The 25,842-nt window shown below is 39.0% G+C and overlaps 1 protein-coding gene across 2 annotated transcripts in view; it reads right to left on the bottom strand.

Moving 5' to 3' along the window:
* Positions 1-10,406: 10,406 nt before the first annotated feature.
* TLK1 (tousled like kinase 1) overlaps positions 10,407-25,842 on the bottom strand; it is a 68,988-nt gene continuing 53,552 nt past the window's right edge. For both annotated transcript variants that reach the window (XM_082056607.1, XM_082056606.1), the window contains exons 13-21: positions 23,078-23,175; positions 19,783-19,864; positions 19,397-19,488; positions 19,221-19,310; positions 18,333-18,502; positions 17,038-17,173; positions 14,387-14,498; positions 13,987-14,094; positions 10,407-12,165 (exon numbers count right to left, since the gene is read on the bottom strand). In XM_082056607.1, the coding sequence (XP_081912733.1) occupies positions 11,989-12,165; positions 13,987-14,094; positions 14,387-14,498; positions 17,038-17,173; positions 18,333-18,502; positions 19,221-19,310; positions 19,397-19,488; positions 19,783-19,864; positions 23,078-23,175 (1,065 nt within the window). In that variant the 3' untranslated portion in view covers positions 10,407-11,988. The remainder of the gene's footprint in view (positions 12,166-13,986; positions 14,095-14,386; positions 14,499-17,037; positions 17,174-18,332; positions 18,503-19,220; positions 19,311-19,396; positions 19,489-19,782; positions 19,865-23,077; positions 23,176-25,842) is intronic.

Genomic DNA, 25,842 nt, shown 5'->3' with positions numbered 1-25,842 from the left:
GGAGCCTGAGTTCAACCAAAGACACCACTGAAAATCAAGTGAGACTTGGATAATCTCAGCTTTGCCTACTGCACCCACTTCTCTACTGGCTTTGACTGCGTAAAAAAAAATATCTGGTCCCCTGCTGCTGCAGGTAGCTGCTGTCCTCTGCTCAGCAGTGAAATCAGCTACTGGAGCAGAGATGTAGCAGAACTACTCCGCCAGTTATGGGCTCAGAGCTACTAGGGCTGGGCAAGATCCTCACCATCTCCCATGCGACCTGCTGCAGTGTGCCCACCACAAAATGCCACCAAGAGTTCATGTTAAAGTTCACATTCCTGGATGGGTTGAAGCATATTTTGAGAAGGAAGTCAAACCTCAGCTGATAGTGGTGGATCATATACCTACAACTATTAAAACTCCTACTTTGTTTTGTTTCCCTTATTGCAAGTAAGGGGCAAGAATTTCTTCCCCTTTATGGTCTTTGTAATATTGTGTGAAATGGCTTTTTTTTTAAGGGTACACTGCAAAAAGAGTGCCTTGCTTAACTGTTGGCTACACATTCACAGGTGTCTTTGCTGTCAGTTATTGATGCTATCAAGAAAGCTGCATCCCTTAAAAGGCTTCCAGCTGAATTTAAGCTCCAGGCCAGATACTTTCTCTCTGCAGGGTAACTTTTAGCATCAAATCTCACTGGAACAAGAAGGCTTTAAAACTAGGAAAAAATGAATGAGGAAATCAGTGATACCAATTATACGCCAAATGAAGTTAAGTCCCTCTGTCTCATTAGCACTGTTTAATTATGCTTGGATTTAAATTCTAAATATAGTTCATAAGAATTCACAAGGGCGAGTGTTTGCTTCCACTGTTGTAATCCTCTCCATAACTAATACTTCTCTCTCCTATTAGATCAACAGTTTTAAGGACTTGTCTGTTTGAGTCATAAATAAGGACGCCAAGACTTCACCCCTTAGAAATTAAAAATGTAGGTTAAGCAATGGCTTTTGTTTGATATTTGCATTGCTGTGAGGGTCCAGGTCTCAGCTGATTTCTCAGCTTCCTGTGCTGGGTCTGTGTGAACACATGGAGAGAGTCCCTGCTATGGAGTCCTACCCTCTTAACAAGGCAGAGGCAGAATATTTTCAATATGCATGTGTGCATGTGTTAAAGCATGTATTTATCTTTCTATCTGCTTGTCTATCTATATCTCTATCTATTTATCTATCTGTCTATCTAAATGCAAAACATCACAGTTTGCAGGAATTTGAATCTTTTCTCCTCAGTCTTGGTCAAGCACTTGACCCTCTTTGGGGTTAACTTTAACCTCTTTACCAGTTTACCACTACAAACCTGGTAACAAATATGATTTCTAACTACATGACTCAATCCAGCTACTAGCAGATTTCAAGAGGAATCTAGAAAGCCACCCACACATCTGGGTCTTCTATCAAGGGGTTCATCTGGGAAAGAGAGGAGACCCACTCCCTCTTCCTGGAGAAAACGCCCCAGAGCCAGTTCTCTGCTCACCAAGAGGAAGCCTACCTTTAGATCATATACAACATATCTGTTCAAAACATCATTGAGGCAATCTCTTCGGTTTGAGAAAGGCTGGATTTAAACAACCATTTCCACACCAGCCAATGCTAAAAGGAGGAAATGGGGCAGTTCAGCAGGGATGAGAGAAGCAAACATCCTTTTTCCCTTCCAAACTTGGTTAGAAATTCACAGTGTTAAGATGACCTGTCCAAGAAGACAAAGATTTCCAAAACATCATCACCATTTCTAAAGCAGTGCAAACACTCACCAGTCTCTGCCAATCCTTTATCAGTGGTTTTGTTTGATTCAGAAATACTATTAATTAATCTACTATTGATTGGGTGAGAATTTTACTGCCCTCAAAACTGCAAGTTTATTGCCCTTATGAAAACATTTTACATTTGCATCCTGGATTAGGACATATCTGTCAAGAACAGATGTAATTGCTTAGTCACTGTGTGCAAAGGCGTCTGATGCTCAGTGTAGGCTCAGCTTTGGTTGTCCAAAGGAGAGTGAACATACATATAGTATTAGATATGAGCTTCAGATGCTTGAATTCATGCAGGAATAATCAGGTTTGCACCCATGGAATAATTAGAACACCATGTTCTTCCCACAGTACTTTAGTCAGGGAATGCTTAAAAAAGATGGTGGGTTTTTGTAGCTCCTGGTCTCTAGAGATTATTATGCAGAGATGGTGCTGGGGGCTTAAATACAGGTAGCACCCAGATCACTGTGGTGGCTGCAGTGATTGTTGTTTCTTGGAAATTTTGGTTCTTCATACTCTCTCAGCAAACAGCATAGACCACCATGGGATGTGTGCTAGGTCTCTCTCATATGCCAAAAAAGCCTTTGCTTCGTCAAGTATTTGTGTGTTGGCACTAAAGAAACACTGAACTAACCAGCTACCTGAGGGCCCTGCAGAAAGTGGTGTTGACTCACAGAGGGATGTTTCTACATCTAGTGGTGGCTTTGCTAACTGCTGCAGAACATCTCTTGCTGTTTGCTGTCCATCACTCCCTTGCCCTCCTCTTAACAAGACTGATTTTGGTCAGTGAATTAAGCTAGTATGCCCCCCACAAGGGCAGGATTAATAGCCGTTGTATGGAGGAGAGCTCTTTGTTCCAAGCCCTGGCTGAAAACTTTCCTCTTTGTCAAACTGAGCAGAAACCCACAAACAACACTGAAAGCAGCCTCTAATCTCTGGCAGTTTAGAGGGGTGTAATGCAAACATGAAAGAACATAACTGCTGGATAGAACTCGTGGCTTTAATGAGAACATGCCCTTGGGGTTTATGACAAACAAATTCCAGTTGCTTTATTGCATTGTGTCTGAATTTCCCCCTGTCGTTTCAGCTGGATACAGCACACTGTTGGATCATGTCTGGAGAAGGAAGTTATTTGTGCAACCATGGAGGGAAGGAGAAAATCTCTGGCAAGATGTTCATACAATGAAAACTTGAGCGTACTGGTAGCGTAGCCAGCTGATTGCCCCCCATTAAGAGAGGTGCTCCTACTGAGGGAAAGCAGGAGCTGCGAGGGTAAGCCTGCCTCTGGGGAAGCCCCTCTTCCTCCAGGGAGCACAGCCAGGAAGCCTGAGATGAAAGTGAAGCCCTGTCCTGCCCCAAGCTGAGAGGCTGCCATTTCCAGCAGTGTCTCTGCCTCTGCTCCCCATGCCCACAGCCACTTCCCAGCAGCTGCCCAGGGCCTCGGGTCAGCTCTTGGTCCTGGCTGAGGTGTTACCCAGCCAAAAAGAGCACCACATTTTCACCCAGGGCTGCCAGCTGATGTGACCCGGCACACAGCTGAGTGGTCATTGGTCTGGAGGCAAGGGAGGCCCTGGGTGCAAAGGGCTCGCGTTGGCTTACATCAACGGCAAAAAACACGTTTCCAGCTAGGAATGTAAAACTGAGTGGTATTAAACCCTGGACCAACACCAAAAGCAACATAGCTCTCACACCTTTCGTGACATAACACAGCATTTTTCTCCCCAGACATACAAATGAGTGCAAAACAGTATTTTTAAGGATTAAGATAGAAAATTCTAATGTACAACCTATCCTAATGGAATCAACTTCTGTGAAGCACTCAGACAACTTTCACATTAAATATTTGTCTTGGGTCAAAAATATAACAAAATCTTCCATGGTAAAAGGATATATAATTGCCTTAAAACACAACCACCATGCTATTAGGATTAGTAACTACTACATTACATTTTTTAAGTTAAAAACTCTCTTACAGATCATATATTGTAGTAGCTATCACTATTTCTTTCACCACATTTTAAGTTAGTTTAGAACTACCTCCTATCATTAATCCACCTTTGTCAGCCCAATGTCCTATGAATAACATGATAGAAATCATAAGCAGTGACTATTACAAAGAAATGTATGACTTAAAAATGATAAAATGATACTTTAAAAGGCTTCTGAGTTGTGATTGTATAATTTCAAATAGCAAGAATGGCAGTAATAAGAATCAAGTCCAAAGCAGAGAGAGCAAGAGCTGAATCACAGTATTTCCAGTCATTTTAAATTATAAATACATTCTGTGAATCTTGCTTCAAACTATTAGATATCAATCAATGCATTTTATAGATTCATCATTATACTATTTGAGCACCTAGAGGTCCAAAGCTTCCTAATAACAGGCTAGGACTTAACACAAAAATTGAGGAGACAAAGTTCAGAATTACTAGAGTTATCTTCTTTTACAGATCCTTTTCCCAAACATTAGTAGTCAATACTGCCTTGAACTCAAACAGAAGTCAAGCTTCACTCCAGAAGCTTTGATTCTTATTTCATGACCCTTGTTCCAAGTCAGATGGATTGTATAACCCAGGAAGTTTTCCTCCACCCTTTGGTACAAGCTATTCCTCCCTGTTTTGCATTAGCTGTAAGAGAGTTTTCTCTTAGTATTTGTTGAATCCATAGCAAGCCAAACAGAGCTGAACACTAGCAAATAGTGACACCCAACACCAATTTCTAGGAAAATTAATGTCATTAGTATTTAAATCCTCTGCCTGCAGGAGGCAGAGAAGCCCTGGCCCAATATCCCAAAGGGATGAGCAGTCCTGATGGCTCAGCCAAAGTACCCGTTGCTCTGACATTGCCAGACCCAGGCTCTGTGTCACGCTAGTGTGAGATGCAGACAGGTAAGACAGATGTTCAGCAGCCTGAACACAGCTCTGTGCTTTGCCATCTAGTGGGCTCTGGGAAAGTGTCTGCGTCCTTCTCCCCTGGGCTGTGCGTAAGCATGTCTGACGCAGATCTCCAGTGGCAAGCCGTGTTTTAATGCACCTCCCTGATTTTAGGCTGAGGCCAATTTATAAGCAGCAAAGTGCTGCTTATAAAGTTGTGATGGTTCAGGCACCACTACTTGTCCCCCTGTGCCTTGGGCTTGCTTTCTGTATATCCAAATATGAAACACAATGTAAAACTTTGCCACTAGCTATTATAGTGATTCACCTTGTATCCACCCACAGTGTGTGGTGGCTGAGTCTGAAAGTGTTCTGGACATACAGCAAGTTGCCTAGGGCCACACAGTTGAAGTGTCGTTTCAGTCACACCATCCGTCTGGAGCCTCATCTAGCTGACTCCTGCTTGCTTTTCCTCCATTTCAAAGAGGATTGGCTCATATTGGCTTTTTTCCATGATCTCTGTGCCCTGTCTGAATTGCTCCTTAGCACGAAACTAGCAAAATCCTTTGCAAAACCCAGAAGGAGAAAAACATGACGTGACTCACTGAATAAAAAACACAGGCCTTCACATTGCCACCTGATGTTAGCAGAGTAAACCAAAGCATGCCCCAAAATAGAAAAGCTGTCTCAATGTAATTCAGCTGAATTCTTCTCAGTGGTGTCTGAGATAAGGAGGAAAAAACCCAATCTTTACAGTTTTCACCATTAGGACCTTGTTTTGTTTAAGATATTACCTACCTATTAAACCTATAAGGTTCACACTTTACCAGTACATTAAGACATTAATGTAAGTGGAAAAGGATGATGTTCATTAAAAACACAGGAATTCTAACGCATCATAAAAGAGGACTAATTCTCCTATTTTATCTGTATGTGTTTTGTTAATGGGGTAATAGGACAATAACCTTAACGTTATGCTACTTTTTAGGTTGGAATGTGTTTGGGCTCAGTCATAAAACTGTCCTGGCATCTGATAGCTCTAAGAAGAGCATTTATGAGATCAGGCTTGGCATCTGATACATCCTCATGTAACCTTACAAGCAATATGAGGATTTCATGGTATCATATAAATATACATGAACGGACACTTAGCCAATGGAATAGGATGCTCCAGTTTCACTATGGGCAAGTGCTCATGTGTAGTTTGCTAATTAATATGTTACTTACCTGGCTTTGTGAAAGAAGGACAGGCAGAGAAGGTATTCCAGTGCTCTAATTGGTGATCAGAGCTCTGCCAGCTGCCACTGAGCCACAGCTGCAAGCCTGAAAAGAACCATTTGTGCACTAGTTATGGTAATTATTTTTATCATGAAGAAAGTTTTCCCTTACGTAAATGTACAAAGCTGTGCAATAACTCCTCACATGGCTGTTTAGAGGGACAAACCTAAGAGAAGGAAAGAAGCTGCACCTACTTGCTAAGTCAGCTCCATGTATGTGACCATTTGGCAGGTCTTGTTCCTCTGTCATGCTCAGCCCAAGGGCAGACGAAATAGAAATCCAGGAGCATGGTGGAACGTGTTTTATAATACTACTTTGAATCCTTTAAGTCCTTGCTAGTCCCATAGTGGAAACTGCTGTCCTTCCAGTCTTGGTGAAGGGAGCACTTACACAACCCCCATGTGCATCAATACTAAAAATAACAGGAAGCCACAACCCCAGGCCACATGCAAAACTGATTCAACCCCTGTGGATGCTTAAACAGGTTTCCCAAGAGTAACAGCAATGACAAGGGACTGCTTATGTTTTTTACACTGAAAGCACAATGGCCACATTACAGAAAACAGCACTGATCTCAGGGATCGGAGCTGAGGACATGGCATTCTCTTCCCAGGAAACACTTGTTTCGCTGGGCTGCAGGGTTGTGCTCTGCTAAATACCATGGCACAGCTTTCACACAAAGCAAGAAAACACTTCACTTTGCTAGCAGGCCTGCTGGTCTGATGGTAGCACATCCTCTGAGGATACAGCAAATGTGGTTTTGATCTCTAGCACTTTTTAAACAGAAAGTCCGTGTGCATGTTTTAATAATGCACAGAAGAAGATACCCACAGATTTGCACGAGGGGATTCTGAAACTCAAACATCATGTAATTTCTTAATGATACCTGATTAGCTCTAGAGACACTAGATACAAAATGAGATTTCTAGGGAAAGCATTTTCCTTTGATTTATGCACAGAATTTTACCGGCTTGGGAAACATAGCACAGTGAAAAGATTGCAAAGTGACTCAATTACTTTGAGCAAAAGAGAAAAAATAATTTCTTTAACAGCAAGAGTTTTCCTAACATTCTGTTAGGAGTTGAATATCTGAAATAAATAATGCAAGAACCTCACTTGTTCAGAGGATAACGTTAACTCCAAAGGATACTCAAGAACCACGCATGAAGTTCAGAACGAGATAACATGGAGGCTGCACAGAAAGCAAGGCTTGTGCACTACACAAGGCACTGTTCTTCACGCCACAGTGCATAGGACTGGAAATAAGAGGCTTAATAAACAGCAAGAAAGAGAGGATGCCAGGAAATACTGGAGTGGACTGCTTGGATAAATAATGTAGCCTCCACTGATAGGCATCTTTAAGAATATTATGGGCAAATTTGTCAGGATACAAGCAAACATGAGCCAAATTTGGGTACTGGAAGAGACTAGAGAATTTTTCAGGGGTGCTTGCCTAATAAGCATGGAGGACCAAGTAAAACCTGTTTTGTTTGTGGAAAGAGCATCTGGAAACACACTGGCCTCAGGTGGCCAGTAACGCCAGGCCTGCAGGCTGGCCACTCAGGGGAACCTCTTTATTTTGTTAGACTCTGTGGTCATAGACACACAAAATTGCTGGAATATTCATCATCCCTCTAGATAGGTTTGCAGTCTTTCCTACAAACACAACATAATCCTCAACTCTTCAATCCATGGCTTCCTGCGGCTGGGTATGATCCAGGCCTCTGGAGAGGTATTTATACCCAAAGCCCAAGGCAGGATCACACTGGGACTGTGGGATTGCCATGCCCTGGCCCCAGTGAGGTGGCAGCAGACGGCCATGGCAGGCTGGCAGGGACAAAGAGGCCACAGCAGAGGCCACAACAGCAAAACACCTTCAGTCTGTGCTGTCAGGCACCCCTCACCTGTGAAACAAAGGTCCTCCCTCTCACAGCAGTTGATATATAGAAAAAATATGTTAAAAATACAACAGCAATTGCGAGACTCAATTGTTTTTGACACTGAGGTCAGGAGACTCTCTTACCACTCTGCCTCCAAATTTTGCAACCATTCCTGCTCTGACACCCCACCCAGGCCTCCACACTGGGCCGGACTCCCTCCCTCCAATCTAACACTTTAGAGAAGACCAGCAAGCCCTGGAGGCTCTTTGAAGAGACATAAATGTCCCAGATACCCCTCTCACCCTTCCTGGTGGCCCCCTCGTGCCCAGCAGCATCCCTCACCATTCCAAGCTCTCTGTAGAAAACCCAGCGGCAGGTCAGGCGGGGGCCCAGCGCAGGGCCCTTCCCGCTGCCGCAGCTCCTCTGCTGTCACAGGAGAAGCTTCAGGCCCCACAGAGCTGAAAATCCAGAGCAAAACTGCAGCAGCAGCGCTGCTGGTGACCTACCTGCACCCCCCAGACTGGATGCCTGGTGTCCTGCCCAGCTGGGATTGCTGCAGGCCGCGGAAGACAGGTCTGGCTGGGCTGGCAGCCCTGCCTCACACCTGTGGTCTCCTCATGTTGGGGAAGACAAAGCCTGAGCAGGAGCACCCGGGATACTTCAAATTCCAGGGCATGTTTTCCTTTCCAAAGCTTGCTTATTTTAAACCACGCTTTATGCAGTCACCTGTTTGTGCTCCCCCGAGCAGCCCCGGCTCCCACGCAGGGTCGCAGGCGCAGAGCAGCCCGGCTGTGGCTCGGCAGGTCCGGTGAACCGAGGGGCTGGTGGCTCCGTGGGCTCCTGAACGCCTTCAGCCACGCAGCCGTTTGCTCAACGAGCCCCCATGAAAATGGCATCTATCAACCAGTACAGACCGAGTTAAGGGCGCCTAACTTCCCATAGTGAAATCTGAAAAACTTCAGTACAAATATAAACAAAATAGAACTGTGCTAAAACATGGCTGTTTTCCAGCAACAACAAAGCCAAGCATTAACTCTGGTTGCAATGACCTGTAGCACCATAATCATAATTAAAAGGGCAGAACTTACTCTAACAGCCACTTCTGTTTCACACATAGCATTTCTTTTATTAGATAGCAATGTAGTAAATGCAGTAATGTTAAAGTATGTATGAATGTAAAGGAAGTGTTATACAAGGTGTTTCAAAAAGAAGGGCCCAATTTCCATTCCTATGACTATATTAATAAGAATTTAATAAATATTATAATAAGTGTTACTATAGCCCTTCCAACTTTTAAGAATATTATAATAAAACTACTTAAAATAGTGCAGGCATCTTCCTTATTTGTTTTGACAATTTTCCCACTGGAAATTTCTCTCTTTTTGAAACACTCTGTATTTCCAAGGTTCATTAAAAACTGCCTGATGAAGTTTAACCTCATTCCTTTTGTCTACCTGCTGCTAAATAAGAAGAGAGCTTAGGAAATCTAGTGATGGATGACAAGCCATGAAATTAGTAAAATGCGCGTGAAATGCAGAGTGAACAACTGATGGATGAATTACCTTAGAGTGGATCAGCGTTCCTTCATGAGCAGCAGTTATTTGGGGTTCTAGACTCGGCCTCAAGGGTATTTGTATCTCCAGCACAAACTGCTGAATAGCAGGCACCAAACACACCAACTCAGATGTCTTCTTGTGACCGCAGAATGACTCCACACGGGGATACGAAGCCTTCGTTAACTGTACTGTAAGATGCTAACACAAAAACCACTGTGTATTGGAGGTAAAAATCTTGCAACTTTGACTCAAAGGATGAGATAGTGACTCTCATTTTCTTTCATGGATTTCTATCCAAAACTTTAAGGTGACTGCTTAGGTTTCAGAGTACGTGTCATGTATTCAGCCACAAAGCCTATTCCCAGATGCTAACAACAGAAAAAACAAGTCTATATGTAATTAGTGCAATGCATAAACCATCTGATTTTTAGGTAGCTGTAAAATTTCCAGTTACTTAAGTAGTTTTTTTAATACATTGCCAAACTTCCCTTTACTAGGGGTAACCACAATACATTCCAGATAAATAAACATACAGTTAACGCAACCCTGTATCTTTTCCTTAGACAAAACATTCTTCAATTTAACTTCTGATATTGACACATGCAAAATAAGAAGGAATGAAACCTAACGTGAGCCGACAGCTCATTCTCCTTGAACCCTGCACTCAGTCTTGTGCTGCAGAGGGTCAAAAGGATGTAGTCCCAGTACTCTGGTGTAATATAAGATGGAAAGAGTCACTATTTGAGTCTAATTTTATTCCATGGTTAAAGAATTCTAGAAGGACATGCTGCAATACTGAAGTTTTTTTCTGTGAGGTCTATTCAGTGAAACCATGTTTTGGTTACATCTACGACAGATGTTTTTAAGTTTCATGGAATCCTCCCCCGTCACCTCCCATATTACTTAAATTAATTATTCTATTGTTGGCCTCTTGTTTGTAATTGAAGAGAGTTTGCTTTAAATAGCTAAGTGTAGCTCAGTGATATGGTTAGCTGATTTGCCCTCAACTGAAATGCAAAAACACACAACAAAACCCTTGAAATTTCAACTGTCATTGTTTATTACTGTTTTGGCTACATTCTCTACAATTTCAGCAGCATCTTAAAGAGACAGTTAATGTTTCTTTATGTACAATGAAAACAAAATGGCTTGCAACATCAGAAACAAGAGCAACAGTTTAACTGTACAATACTAAATGAAAACCTGTGGTAATACAGCCTCCTTTTTCTGCAACATGGACAAAATTACATATAGGTACTCAGCATCAAGAATGGGATAGTAAAAAGAATAGAGAATGGGAGAGAGAGATACGCTGTTCTGAAAAATAAGTTTCTACCATACAAGGCAGTTTGAAAATGTTTCACATTTTAAAATATCTGTACAAGCCACAAGAAACATTTCCTTGTTGATAGGAACTTCCTGAAGTAGAGAATAACCATGAGCAACTTCTACATCTAATTATCAATGCGCTCTGCAGGTTGAGAACGCAGTAAACTGACTTAAGGAACTGTACTGTATATTGCCAACACAGATCTGGTTTACATGCCTTGATTGTTAATGAATTACCTACTCTTAATCTCTCTATAACGTACAGTTGACTTGCACCTTAAGGAGGTCATTTGATTCTTTCGCAAAAGTAAAAGCAACGTCATTTAGCAGCAATTAAAAGCGCCTTGAGGGAGACTTAAAAAAAATACAATATCCAATTAGAAAAAGCCATACTTTAAACATTTGTACAGGAATAAGTCGCTGAAATTTAACTGAAAATGTGACATCTGTACAACAATTTACAATAGAGCTAGAAGGGAATTTATCATTATTCCTGCATAGAACATTATACATGACCTGTTTGCATTTGGTTTCATACTGTTGCTTGCTTTTATCAGAAGCCTGGAAAGTTTCACAAGTTTCAATACCACAGCAAGTATAGTATTTTTAGAAAATTGAGCAGATTTCAAAATTAGCAATCTATTTGTGAAATAAGTACCAGGAATTCCATAACACCCTTCCGATCTAAATTCAGTGAAACACCACCACATTTTTGGAGGTACAAGCCTGAGTTGCCAAATAAAATACTACAATTTTATCTGAGGAATCTGAAACAGAACATATTTTCGACTGTCTCACACTCCTTACTTTGGTTTCAAAAGATCAATGTCTTGGAAAGATGGCAGTTTATTTAGTTTATAACCAGGCACGGAATTTTTCCTGTGTTTTCAAATTTGCTCACTACCCTTTTTTATTTAAGTAATGAAAAACTACCCTTCATGTTAGAACTTTCCAGTATCAACCAAATGTACTTTAAGTATTAAAAAGATTATTTACAATGTTCCCCAGAAAAAACTAAAAACCTTTTCTTCAGTCTTAAACACATTAGACCTGTTAGTGTGTAACAGGCAGTGTCATCCTTCAATGTTTAAAGGTATTTCTCAGAAGGGTACACTTATTCACAGCCCATGATCCATTCCAAACCTACAAATGACACTATGTAGGATGACTTCAGTCTGAAAACACAGTTATCAAACTTGTCCTGTGTAAAACACTCAAATGCTTTCAAGCTCAAGTCTGCATCTGGAAACTACACAAAAGTATCATGCCATTCCTCAGCTGGAGAAATTTCAGTATGAAATAATGCTTGAAGTAGGTGGTGTAGGGGATGCTGCTAGCCCAGTCATATGCAAGTTTCCTGAAGAATTTGATCTCCTCATATGAGGCAGAAGATAAGTATCATTAGCCAGCTGGTGGACATCAAATCTATCCTCTTTCCGGTATGCTAAACAGCGTCTGATAAAGGCCTAGAAAAGAAATGTAAAAAGTGACAATACCGTTTTAAATAATTACATCTGCTTTCAATCAAATATGCATGTTCCCCCTAGACAAAACAGTTTCTAAACAAATTCTTGTTCTTACATAAACCAAATCAAATGGCAGTGTAACGTTTTACTACTGAGTCCAATGAAAAAATGTAACATCACAGCAGAAAAAAAAGTCAGCAAATTAATTGGCTTCAAACAGTCACACTTCAAATATTTATTTCTACCTTTAGGAACTACACTTACAAGTAAAACATTAGCACCTCACACAATTAGAATTCTGCGTGTGTTATCCCTGAACAGCTTAGTAAACACCAGAAGCAAATGTCACAGGATTGAAAGAGCAGAAAGGAGCTCCACAGAGCTTCTAAAACCATTCAGCTGTGCAGTAGATGAAGAGTAGATGGAAGATGCAGGGACAGAATTTCAATGCTTTGGTTGACCTTTGAAAGCTGTCATTACCATGTGGGCCATGATGGAAGAGAACAAAACATGAAATTTGACAGTGGTGGCTGCCATGTTCAATAGGCGTTAAATATCTAATGGACTATTTAAGAAACCACTACCTACCTAGAACTCCTTTCCCAGAACAAAACTCAATCCACCCTGCTTAAAAGTATCTAATCAATTGAAAAAATCCTGCATCTAGCTTCAGGACTGTTCTTGAGACACTATGTTGTCTGATGTTCAGGTCCATATGATGTCTGCCAATCACTGGGTGCTGAAAGTTTCTGTCAAGTCTTATGCCTAGCATACACAGAACATCTGGTCTCCAGAGAGCTTGGGCTTCAGCATTTAATGATGGAAAATCCTTATTATTGCTACAGAACTGATTAGTACATCATTACTTAATTCAGAACTTAATTTAAAAGAATTACATATCTTCTCTTTGATAAATCTGTTCAGCTGTTTGTTCTTTGCTCCAATTAAAAACTAGAGATTAAAGGAAAAACTCTGTGATACAAGTTCCAAAGAATCCTGATAGAATTTACTTCTATCACTTACATATCCAGCAAGAACAAGGTGGAAAATTAAAATCACGCACATCTGCTAATATATATTCACATGTTCTTGAACATTTTGGATTTTAATCACATTCTTCACAATAAATCCTCCATAACAAATGAATTGCTACGACATGTTTTCAAGATCCTCAGAGTTAACAGTTTGTATCTAAAATGTTTGTAAAATACTTCATGCTTCTGTGGCAATGTAGACACATTACTGTCATACAAAGGAGAACATTGCTCAAAATACAAAAAAGTGAGGATGATCAAGGGACAGCTACACTCTGAAAACTAACTAATAATGCATTTCAACTTCGGTTTTGAGGTAATAAACACACCCTATGACCTCTCAAGGGGAGGAGTGTTAGCAGGCATAACCTCCAGGTATTTGGTAGTCAAATAGTTCTTCAAGCCAATAAGGCTGCAGAAAATAACATTCACTATTTTCAGAAAGAGCTTGTTACTGTTAGTAGAAGTATTTCACAAGAACTTGCAGTGAGACAGCCTGAGTGAGGCACATCAGGTCCTCTGGGAAAAAGCAAAGCAGACAATTTTCGAGGCAGACTTCTTTAAAATCACTTGCAAATTTCTGGAATATATTTATAGTCTCGCTTTGAAGTACATGATTTTGAGAAGTCCCAGAATAAGTTTGCTTAAATAAAAACATCAAAATACTGGTTCTGTTATGTTTTCCTATACATTCAGTTACAGCATTCTTAAGTGAACAGCAATTTTATGGCTGAGTCCTTTATGATGAATATTGTAACTGTTACTCAGAGATCGTATGAAAAGTTACCTTGGCTTCATTGCTTACAACAGGTTTGACCGGGAACTGAACTTCTGTGGCTTTTAGTATTGTATTTTCTTGTAAGATATCTTGCTGTGATTGATTGTGGCCAAATGGCTGAAAAATAAGCACGTGATTTTCTTCATGAGAGTTATCCGACTAATTTGATTTCATAAATATTTATGCTATAGTAAGTTTTTGCAGTGTTAATATAAACCACATACCATTCTGTAAAATAAAACAGCTTCAGTCAAGATTTTTTACATTTCTTGCAATATCAATGCACACCACCAAAAACTAACACAAGTAATTTTCCATGTAGATTCACATATTTGACTATAATTCAGAGTCTACTGGAAAGAGGCATTTACACTAAAACTCTAAGATGTTGAAGCAACTTCTTCCTTACCTTCCTACCATAAAGGCATTGGAAAAAGATTACTCCAACTGACCATACATCAACCTTGTTAGATATCTTTGGTGGCTCTTTGCCAACTACAAAACACTCTGGAGGCAAGTACCTGGAAAACAGAACATGCACCTCAGTGTCTGCGAGCAGATATGTGGCATCACTAGAACTTACTCAAACATCAGATTATATAAACACTTCACGTACACATCTCTGATCTTTTGACGACTGCACAGTTGCCTTAAGATCCACATTCAAACGTCTTGCACACCCATCTCAACTGACATCACTGTTCTTTGCATAGTCGCTCAGTCAAACAGAAGGTCTATTTCACACAAGTGCAAATACTAACATTCTTTACCCAAATCAGTAATTGTAACTTTCTTTTCCAGTTGGGATCCTAGGTTAAATATGAACCTTCTCCATCTATCAGAGCAATATCAGAGCAAGAAAAGAAAGCCGTATAGGGCATTTTACAGCAAGGCCTGGTTTGGAATCAAAATTAATGTAGGCATAACTTAAAGATCCTTTACCTAAGTTTTAAGTAAGAAAGATGATATTAACCAAAAGTGTATATGGCAGACACAGGTGATTGCTATTTTCATTCTTATAATCTGCAGGAAACCACACTTAAAAAACTGAAAGTTGAGGAAGTTCCTGTGCCATTCCTGAATTACCAAAAAACTGGTAAAATGGACCCTTCTTTAAAAAACAAACAAAACCTCCCACATATATTAATATGAGGGGCAGTTAAGTATTATTTACTATAGTATCTAACATTAAAAATGCATAAAAATCGTTAAAACAACTACAGACCAGACATTGTTTCATCAAGAGTATATAAGGCTTTACAAGAATTTTTGAAGAAATATTTGTGGAAATGGAAATAAACAGAAAAACTATGTAAGAATGCAACACAAATATGAATTTTGCACAGTATCACAAAATCTCTTCTGGAATACTCATGTACAATTCTGATTACAACATTCCAGAAAAATGAGCTTCAAGTGATGAAAATGCAAAGAAAGCTACTAAGATAATCTGAAGAGTGGATAGTCTACAATTCAAGGAAAAAAAATGAAGGCTATAAAAACACCAAGGAGCAAGTACCAGGAAGGGAAACAACGTATTTCAGAGAGGACAGTGTTGGCACAGGAATAAACAAGTATAAACTGGCCACAAATAAACACAGTCCGTAAATTACAAGATTAGGTTTCTAATGATCAGAGAACTGAGGTTACGAAACACAGTTCAAATCAGATTACTGGGGACAAAACACTAACAAAATTTAACACAAATGTCTGCAAGTTTACGAAAGAGATTCTGTGAGCTGACTGCCTGGGAAGGCAGGTTACCGGACCCAGTGACTGAGGAAACCCCTTTCAGGACTATGCTGCTGTTTGTGCAATTTGTTCTAAACAGACTCATCCCTCACCTCAAACTCACTCAAAAGATTTCTCTCCTTAATGAAGATTTTGGGCTTAAAGAAAGCATGAATTAGAAACACAGAGATTCATCATGAACCTACAATGGTCACAGACCTCTTTTGATGTCTTAGTTTATAGCACCACTAGGGCCTGTGGCATTTTAGATGAAATCCAAAGGCCTCAATTTTTCTACATACATTCCTACAATCAAATATTTAAATTGGTGTTTAAACAGGTAAAGCATTAAAAACAGCAGCAAAAGCCTAACACTTCTAAAATGCTTCAACTTGAATAATCATCTTTTCACAGCATGTGCGCATTGGCATCCAGGCAAGAGTATTTGTGTTTTATTTTATAAAAATTCTGAAGGAGAAGGCCAAACATTATGTGCAACTTCAGAATAAGGGAAAAATTGCAGACCCAATGGGAATGTCGCTGGCTTCTCTGTTTAGAGTTAGGTTTCAGCTCCTGACTCTGATCTTGCTACAGGCAGAATGAGGAAAGAGCAAATGAATTCATAAGTAATAACCTGGCCAACCTAGGCATTCTGTTCCACCCACCCTGACACAGCTACTGTGCACCCAGGCTCAAAGAGCTACTGTGCCATGAAGAAGCTGCATCTCTAGAGAGCAAATTCTAGAAACAGCTTTTCTGTAAGCAACAAATGCTTATTGTCATTCCTGTTCTGTAGGCAACTCTAAATCTTCAGGTTTTTGGACAAGCATGCAAGTGCACACAGAAAACAAATCACAGCTGCTGAGCTGTCATTAACCTTTAGGATGGAACAGTAAATACTCTTTTGCCCTAAGGACATTACCTGCTGGTAATCCCTGCTCTAAGATTTCCAAGAGCTAAGCACCCACACTTAATCATCATAGCTCTGTCAAACATCTTCAACCACCTGCAGCCAAAGATTAAACACCTGCTTCTTCAGGAAAACTATGTTTCTAAATCATAGGGATAAGCTCTGCATTTTTTTACATATATATATATATCATATAAAAATAAACCACACACACTCAGACTCTCTTATCTTACTTGTTATGTTACCCTTCTAACATTTGGGAACATCAACATTCAAAGTACCACACAAAAATCTTTATTTGTCATCCGTGTTAGTATTTTTAATTCTGTCTCTCTCTCCAAATTGGTTTTATAAGAGAGCATTTATGAAATCTGAACAATGACCTGGAGTCTAAACAGCAAAATCAAACTAGGCATTACCAGTAAGTTCCTGCTCCCTGTGAAGTTAAATCCATTCCATCCACACCATAGCTATCATCATCCATTATTTTGGACAGGCCAAAATCAGTAATTTTTATTTCTCCACATGCTGTTCCATCTACAAGAAGGATATTACCTATTCAGGGAAAAAAAAAAGTTACCACAAACCAGCTAACAGAATGCTTCATTTTCAAAACCAGGTTCAATTTTTAGGAACATTTAACTTCACGAGTCTTAAGTGACAACTTTACATCCTCAAGTCTAGAGTAACTTGACCACGACACATTTAAGCACATCCTCAGGAATTCTCTAGGTTATCATCATAATCTGAAACGGCTCCCTCAGCTGGGAGCTGGCTGGACAACCAGAAAACACCAAAAAGTAGCGAGGAAACACCAAAACATAGTAGTATATGTTACAATGAAGTTCTGTATTTTTCTGTCCAGAAAAAATCCTACACTACACGTTTCAGGGCTTGTATATGCCATAAAATCATGCCAAGAAATTGCTGCAACTCTAAGAATCTTACTCCATGTGTTAAAGTTGTGGAATAATTTCTTGATATAAAAGTAGTCTGAAGTTTGTCAGAGAACAAAAACTAATGAGACCAAGAATACATTCTATACAATTCCATAATATGAGAGAAATCCGTATGAACAATTTGTTACGCAGCAGCAAATAAACAGGCTGGCACAAGAGTTACATTACCAACCCCACGCTTGCAAGCGCAGCAGACTAAAGCACACGAAGAACACAAGCATCGTTCATGCAAGGTGGGGAAACAAAGGCCGTGGATTCAAGACAGATTACATCATTTATGACAATTCTCATTATTAATTGTAAAGAAAACTTCTGTAAAGTCCTGTTTTGAAATGCTTATGCTGGGATGCTGAAAGTGATTGATTACTTATTTCAAGCCTTTACAGGCTAAGAAATACATAAGGGAAAAATTATTTATACATCAGCATTCTGCAGTGATCAGACAGGACTGAGCCAAATAATGATCTTACCTGTTTATACTGCTAAATACTAATGTATGTATCTATGTACTATACGATTTTTTTTCTATAAATTCAAATCAAAATAATACAAAGTAGGAAAGTTATGACAAAAAGTTTACCACAGAAAAGACATGATTTTGGCAATAAAACTAGAAAGAAAAGTACACACTTTTTAAGCTGTTTATAATAAGCCTGATACACAAATGATAATTTTGGCATTTTCAGGCATGAATAACAAACAAAATAAGGGATTAAAAAAAGATTACATTTTTAATCATAACATTCCTCATTTACCTGGTTTAAGATCATAGTGTATAATAGGGGGCTTGATCTCATTGAGATACCGTAGTGCATTTACTATTTGCATTACAATGGACCTAGCTTCCTTCTCTGACATCAATTTATGTTGCTTGAGATAGAAATCCAAGTCATTGCCTTCACAGTATTCTAACACCGTGCAAAACCTGTGTTAGAATTCAGAGAGACAAAATTAAATAACATATCAAACTGCACAATCAGAAACAGAGATATGACAACCCATTTTGATCCTGGCAAGTTTAAGAACAGCTGTGTGAATATTAAACTATATGAATGAAACTGTTAATAGAACACATAGCATAACTATTAGCTTATGAAACCTGACATCAATCAGAGCATTCATACTCACCAGAAGAGAAAACGCATCCATATTGATGAGAGGTTAATTCAAAAACCCCCTTATTTATGTAGGCACGTTTCTCAATATATTCACTATCCCTTAGGATATGACACAATTTCTCGCAAAGAGGTGCAGCCCAGTGACCATGTGCTACATTTAGGCTCGTAATGCTCCTGATGGGAGCTTGCCTAAGCCACAGCTGCCCTGCAGCGGCCCTTGCTCTGCTCAGAAACATTACAGCACTTCATGTCCCATTCACCCTCAGGACATCCTGCAGGGCTTACTAGTCAGGTAATGCAAAACACTGTTTTCATTGATTTATAGAAGGCCTGCAATATTTAGTTGAGACAAAATTCTGCAACTCATGGTTCTTATTTTTAAGTCCCTTTAAGGAAACCCTAAATGCTTTGCCTGAAAGAAAGAACATATTATTTTTGTTCAAATACTCTTCATTTCTGTTTATCTAATATACAGCACTCAAATCCTTGCCAAGTTCTAGAAAATGTATCATTTCATGTGCTTACGTATCTGTATCCAGGGAGAAGTAGTCATATAGTTTCACTATCCGGGGGTGATCCAGTTCTTTGTGTATTCTATACTCTCTGCAGGCATGTCTAAAAGAAGACGGATACATTAATGTTCTACAATCAATAAAATGCCATTCAATTTAACATATGAAGTGTAAGTCATTAATATTTACTTATGGTAGTTTTCTTTCTTTTCATCCCTCCAGCTTTTGTTAAGCTGGTGAATCTTCACAGCAGCATATCTTTGTTCATAAAGATCAAAAGCCTAAACAAGAAACCCACAAATATGAGAAAGTTATAACCAGAGATGACAAAAATAACAAAAATAACATCAAGTAAAAAAAGGAAAAAAGTTCTCATTTAATTCACAAGTCTACTGATAAGTCTATTGTAATGCTACCTCCCTTCCTGGGTTAATCAAATTTTCCTCAACCAGTGTTTAAAGAGCATACCTATGATAATCCTTCTGCTTATTTGGATCCCCTCCCTCCCCTTGAAAATTACATGTACAAAAGTACATAGCTCAAACATTAGATTTAGCAGACACAACACACTCTACCTTGTATACTTCACTGAAGCCACCTCGGCCAAGTAAATGGAGTAACAAATACCGTTCATTCAATGTGGGGTGATCTTTAAATCTCGAAAGAAAAAAAAAAAAAATTAGTTCTATTTAAGGCATATGAATAGACTCCAAAAGTTAAACCTCTTAGCATTTTTTCTGAAATGGAGTTTTGTTTTTATTACCAACACCTAATATGCTGAACAATATTTCAGAACATGTTGACTATTTAGGGTACGAATGCTACCACAACACCATCATCAAACCAGTCAATTCTGGCAAACTTTTTCTTATTTTTCTCTATTTTTGTAAGGATAAGAAAAGCACCCTTAAATTTAAACATGTGATACAAGTGCACTCTCCTTGTTTTACCAAATTTTAGAGAAGTCCCAAACTTCAGCTTTCTGGAACAGATGAGGCAGATATTCCTCTAATTTCACATAAAACATGTTGTACATACCTACCCCCTTTTAACAAAATGTATTTTATATAACACTAAGAAGTTAACAAATAACAAACAGCAATATAGAGAAAACATACTTAAGAACTGAATATCTGTTTGTCCTCTAACAGAAGCAAGAAGAAACCACTCCCTCCAAACATAAAATGATGCTGCAGGACAGAGAAAAGGACCATACTCTCTCCTGAAATACACAGAAGACAAAGTACATCCTTCCATCCAACCAAGGGGAAGGGAGGTGAATAGTCATCATATTTCTAGTGCAATGATGAGACAACTATACTCACGACTCTAGGGCCAGTTGTCACTTATCCTCCATAAAAAACTCTAAGAAAGGGTTTAGGGCTAGTTAGTCTACTGTGTTTCTCTACAGTTTTGGAAGTATGGTCACAGATAGTCAAGTATTTGAGGGAAGAGGCATATTCTTGCTTATTGTGTGCCCCTTTTAAATATAAAACTTTCAATTTCCTCACTATGAAAATACATATTTCAATGCTTAAGACATTAAAAAATCATAAACAGTAAGTAATGCACTCAATGTAGAAGAAATAACAAATGTAGAGGTAGCATCACTGGGTGACTGAGGTCATGTGAACAGCAGACCAACTCTTTAAAACCATACTCAGCAAATTCAGATTGATATTGGTCCTTCTACTACATACATGCCTCTAGTAGGGCCTGTCATGTGAGCCTTACCACATTCCCTCTCCACTGCTGCTTTTGCTGCTGTGTGGCTCCCCGCGGCTCAGAAGCTGCACCTCACAGGTAGCCCCAGCATCACGTGAGCTCTAAACCTAGCCAAGGAAACCCTAACCTGAATTCTCCATTTGTCCTGTTATCCCAGTGCGGTTGTAAAGAACACATGCAGACATACAAGTCTACCCTCTCTCAACAGGGCAATACTTCTTACTCTTCATTGTCAAGGCTGGAACCCTGAACAGGTGAGTTTGCTGCCTACTTCATATTTGGGACACTTGGGGAGGGCATCCATGGGTAGCAGGACGTAGAGGGGAAGGTTGCTAGAACAAGAAAGAGGGTTCGGCTTTGCACCACAGCTGGAAGTTGAAATCCCAACAGGATCCAAGTCAGGACCCAACAGCTGCTTTGCTTCAGAACCCTCTCCCTTATCAAATGGCCAAGTCACCAAGACATGTTAGCAAAGACAGCAGGGGCTACTGACCTAAATCCCTTCTCCATTGCTCCTGTCTTCTATACAGTGAGCGTAAGCTGCAGCTTGGCCACTTGGTAAATACTCAAGTCTAAACTCCCACAAAACCATGAACACACAGTTTAAAGCTTTTCATTCTGTACCATAAAATGTGTCAACATTGACTGCAGAAAGTGAGCAGTGAAGCCGCAGTATTCTAGCTGTCCATGTTGGGTAACTCTGTTTTCAACTAGGACTGTAATTTGGACATTCTTTGCCCCACATATGTGATATTTACACAGTTAAATCCTGTAATTTTTCTATGGCATTTATTCCTTCTTGATTAAAGATCTCTTTTAAAAAAAAAAAATGCAAGCACTGAAGATTTAAAAAGGTTATCATTTAACCTGCAAATAACTGCTTATTTGTTTTTTGTAGGACATTTATTTTTAAAAGAAAATATCCTGCCATTGAATTGTAAGCATCAACACCTGTTACTTTTCATATCCAAACACAACCAATTTAGCTACAAATTAGCACTATCACCACATGGTAACTAAAATTTTGTGTATTCCTGCAGGGTAGGTATGGGGACCATTAAAATAGTTAAGTAAAAGTTCATATGTCACTGCTTTAATGTTTAGAAGTCTTAGTGTATATGTAATTCTATTGTGTCTAAAAAGTAAAAAATAAAATCCTGAAGTCTTAAGGCTACTGTTTCATAAACACTTCCTAGTGCAGAAAGAAAGAAGCCCAGTCTCATCAGCTCCTTCACCGTGGCTGCTCCATCTCCCCTTGCATTGCCCTCTCTCTTCATGGCAACATGAGCATTTTTGCAACTGGGGCAAAGAACTAGACCAGGAAATCAATCCAGGGTTAAAATTAATCCAGATAAAGAAACCACGGGAACTAGTTTTAACTTGGATCAATCTCCAGCGTCTGTTCAGTAAAGAAATGCCATTGCAAGCACGTGAGAGCGAACAGGGCAAGGGCATAATGAAGGAGGCAGGGATAGGCAGAACTGGTTCCTTCCCAGCACCACTGCCAGCTTCATGAGCTGGTGGAACTGTGATGTTAGTGTTTGTATTCGCCACCATGGAAAACAGACTAATTTTTTAGTTATGCAATTATTACTTTCAAACCTACATAGTAATAATTAATATTAAATAACAAGTTAACATTCTGATACATTGCGACGCAAGCTGAAGTACAGAGTAAAATCGAACATAATACAAAAGACTTTGCATTTTTCCTTCTAGGTATCTGTATCTAGTAGGAATGAAATTACAGTGCAGTAAAATCAAAATTAATTTCATCACAAAATTGCTGCAGTTGCATCAAACCTCCCCACCATATTCCTGCATTATTGTCAGATAAGTGAATTGCATTAGCTTCTCTTACAAGTATTTTTTTAGCCTAGTAATACGTTCTAGCAAGTTTTAGCTCTCCTGCACTGTAAGCTTTGTATATATGTTATTTCTTGCATATTCAAAACAATGCATTAATAAGTTTACCAAATTACAATTCTATTTTTTTGAAGCTTGAAGAAGTTGGTGTCTAAAAAATATACATAAACAAAGAGAACAAGGAAAAAGAAGTATGAATGAGCCTCTCTCCTGCAGGTAAAATGTGATTTTAGAGCATTATTTTAAAAATAGACATGCAAAATTAAGACACTCTCTTACTGTGAATTATCTTCATTATTTATTCTTTTCAATTCTCTTATGTGAAGATTTCTAACTCTTTCCAAACGTTCAAGTTCTGCTTGTATTTCAGCTTCCTCCTGCAAATGAAAAGAATTAAATATAAAAGCTCATTTACTCCCCATTTGAAAAGGATATTTTTACCCTTGCATCAATACTAGTGGTGATGGAGGAACATTACATTACAAAACCCCGCTGAAATAGAAGAAAGCACTGGTTTTCTCCTAAAGCCAGAAAAATTCAGAAAGATAAGACAAATGCCTGTTTCAAGGAACCTTTCTGTCCATGAACCGACAGGTAATGGGATGTTCACAGTTTTGTTCTGCACTGTAGGGATGCTATTTGAAATGAGAGGCAGCTGGGTTTTGTGCCTCAGCCAAGGAGAGAAATTATCTGGGAAGCGGTCTGCAATTGATGTACAAAGGAGAAAAAACTGAGATATGTGCAGTTATCGATTTTGTACAAATGGACAAATTGAGAAAAGAAGTTTAAAATATTTTGAGGCTGAAGTGCAAACCAAAAAAGGAATAAAAGCGTATGTCATTACAGCAGAAGTGTTAAGAGACACCAAAACCAAGCTAATTTAAAAAAAGATTTTTCTATTTGTATCTTATTAAAACTAAAAATGCAGAATGTGTACACCCTCAGATTTTGAGTGCAATTTCAAAAGAAGCATCTCAGGTAGGAATACATTCCCAACTAATTTCAGCATTTAAAAATATCTTATTTTTGCGTGACATATTAGAGAACACTGAAATAGTTGTTTACTCAGATTCTCTAAAAAAGGAAAGAATTCACAATGTCTAATTTGTGAGAATCTATGCATTTATACTTGATATGAAAAATGCATACTCATTGAAAGACACTCTAGAAAGCGTTATATTAATTTCAGAGTTAGTACCTCTAGAACTTGAAAGCTCGAATAATGGGGAGACAAAATTAGTCCATAAGAGAAAGCTCATAATTATGGAATTATTGTAGCTGAAAGGAAAGAGAAGGCCTGGCATCTGACACGTATTTTTTTAGTAGCAGTGCCAGTGGAAGCAGTGCCTCACATCATCTCTTGTTATTTTGGCACAGCCTCTTGTACAGCCACATGGTAAACCAAACTGGAAAACTAATAATTTTTTTTTTCTTTTTAAAGTAACACTCATAAAAAGATACATATTTGGTTTTTGAAAGAAGGCAGATCAGTTCTCCAATTTATAGTGTGACCGCACAACCTGGTGGTGCTAGTAAAAGCAACTGGGCAGCGAGTCAAAGCACAAAGGGACAGAGGCAGAAGTCAGCAGAGAGGAGAGAAAATGCTGTAAAGCTGGTGTTTCCAAACATTGTACATCATAAAATCACACCTTGAAACAACAACTGTATTTATATAATCTAGAACACATATTAAATTATGACATTTCAATCAGTTGGGGAATCTGGACCAGATGATTTCAGTGGATATCCTGAATCCTTCTCAACAAGCTAAGCAAAAAAACCCCTCTCATCCCAACACAAGACACTAGATGAACCTCCACTCAAAAAATTAAAATCAAATTCCTAATAATTTAAAAGCTGGACTAAGTTAACACTAATCTGCCAGCAGATCTGGGTGGACGGTTTGTTTTTCCTAACATATAATGTCAAGGTTTGTGGAGTTCGTTTGTTTTTGTTTGTTGGGGGTTTTTTGTTTGGTTGGGTTTTTTTTCTGTTTATACGTTAAACTCCTTTTTTTTTTAATACTTAATATTCATCCTTGCAGTTCTCTGTTAAATACTCTGCAATGATATGCAGTTCCTCATAAGCCAATAGTCCTTTACAAAGAATTCTTGCCCTTCTCCCCCTGCAAAAGGCCACACACTTATACACACACAATTGTCTATGTTCTTCCCAAAGGCTGACAAAAAAAATCCATCAGTTATGCCTCTTTTGGGCTTTTTTGTTCATATATTATGCAATTCAGTGGTTCTCAAAATGTGGTTCATAGGCCAATGCTAGTCCAAAGAGAACTGGGCTGGTTGCATTGTTTCCAGCTGTTATTTAGGACACTCAGGCTGTGAATACCTTTAAGCAAGAATGAACCAGCTTAGCTGCCTCAGGTCACTGCTGTATAAAAGGAAGGGAGAAAACAAGAGCCTCTCTCCAGGACTGAAGCTGCTAGCGGGAAAAGAATTTCCTGGGGAGCAGAAGGAAAAGAAAACCGGTGGTGGCAGCATGTACAGGGCACCAAAAATAAGAGCACCAGGAAAGCATCTGGAGAGTGAAGAAGAGCAGACAGCAGAACAGCAAATGCAGAAGGAAAGAAGAAAAAATGTAACCAGCAAAGAAGCACTAGGGAAGAAACACAGCCACATCTAAAGATAACAAAATTGTTTTTCTTAGTTATTGACAAAATTTGTATTGCACATAAGAATTAAAGTGCAAGTATGTATTTTTATTCTTATTTTCAGATATATACAAGCATGATTTCCTTGGAAATAACATTTGTTTCCGCTCTGGCATTTAGTCAAGAAGTTCCTTCTTGTACAGAATATTCCACCACTGATGCTCAAGGTGAAAACAACAGTCAGGTATTAAACAAATTTGTAACAGCTTCCTTCATATGGTACTTGAAATTTTCATTAGACTTCGAAAAAGTTAAAGCATGGGAAAAAACCTACAGAATTGCATGTGAAGCTGGTGCTATTTCTGAAGCATTAACACTAAAGAACCATGTGGGCCATCTACTTCACTAGGGCCAACAAGTTTATACACAGATTCCA

Source organism: Streptopelia decaocto (genome assembly GCF_964273445.1).
Source record: "Streptopelia decaocto genome assembly, chromosome: 6".
Lineage (NCBI taxonomy): Eukaryota > Metazoa > Chordata > Aves > Columbiformes > Columbidae > Streptopelia > Streptopelia decaocto.
The sequence above is the reverse complement of the archived record's forward strand: the minus strand, read 5'-3'. Positions and strand labels throughout refer to the sequence as shown.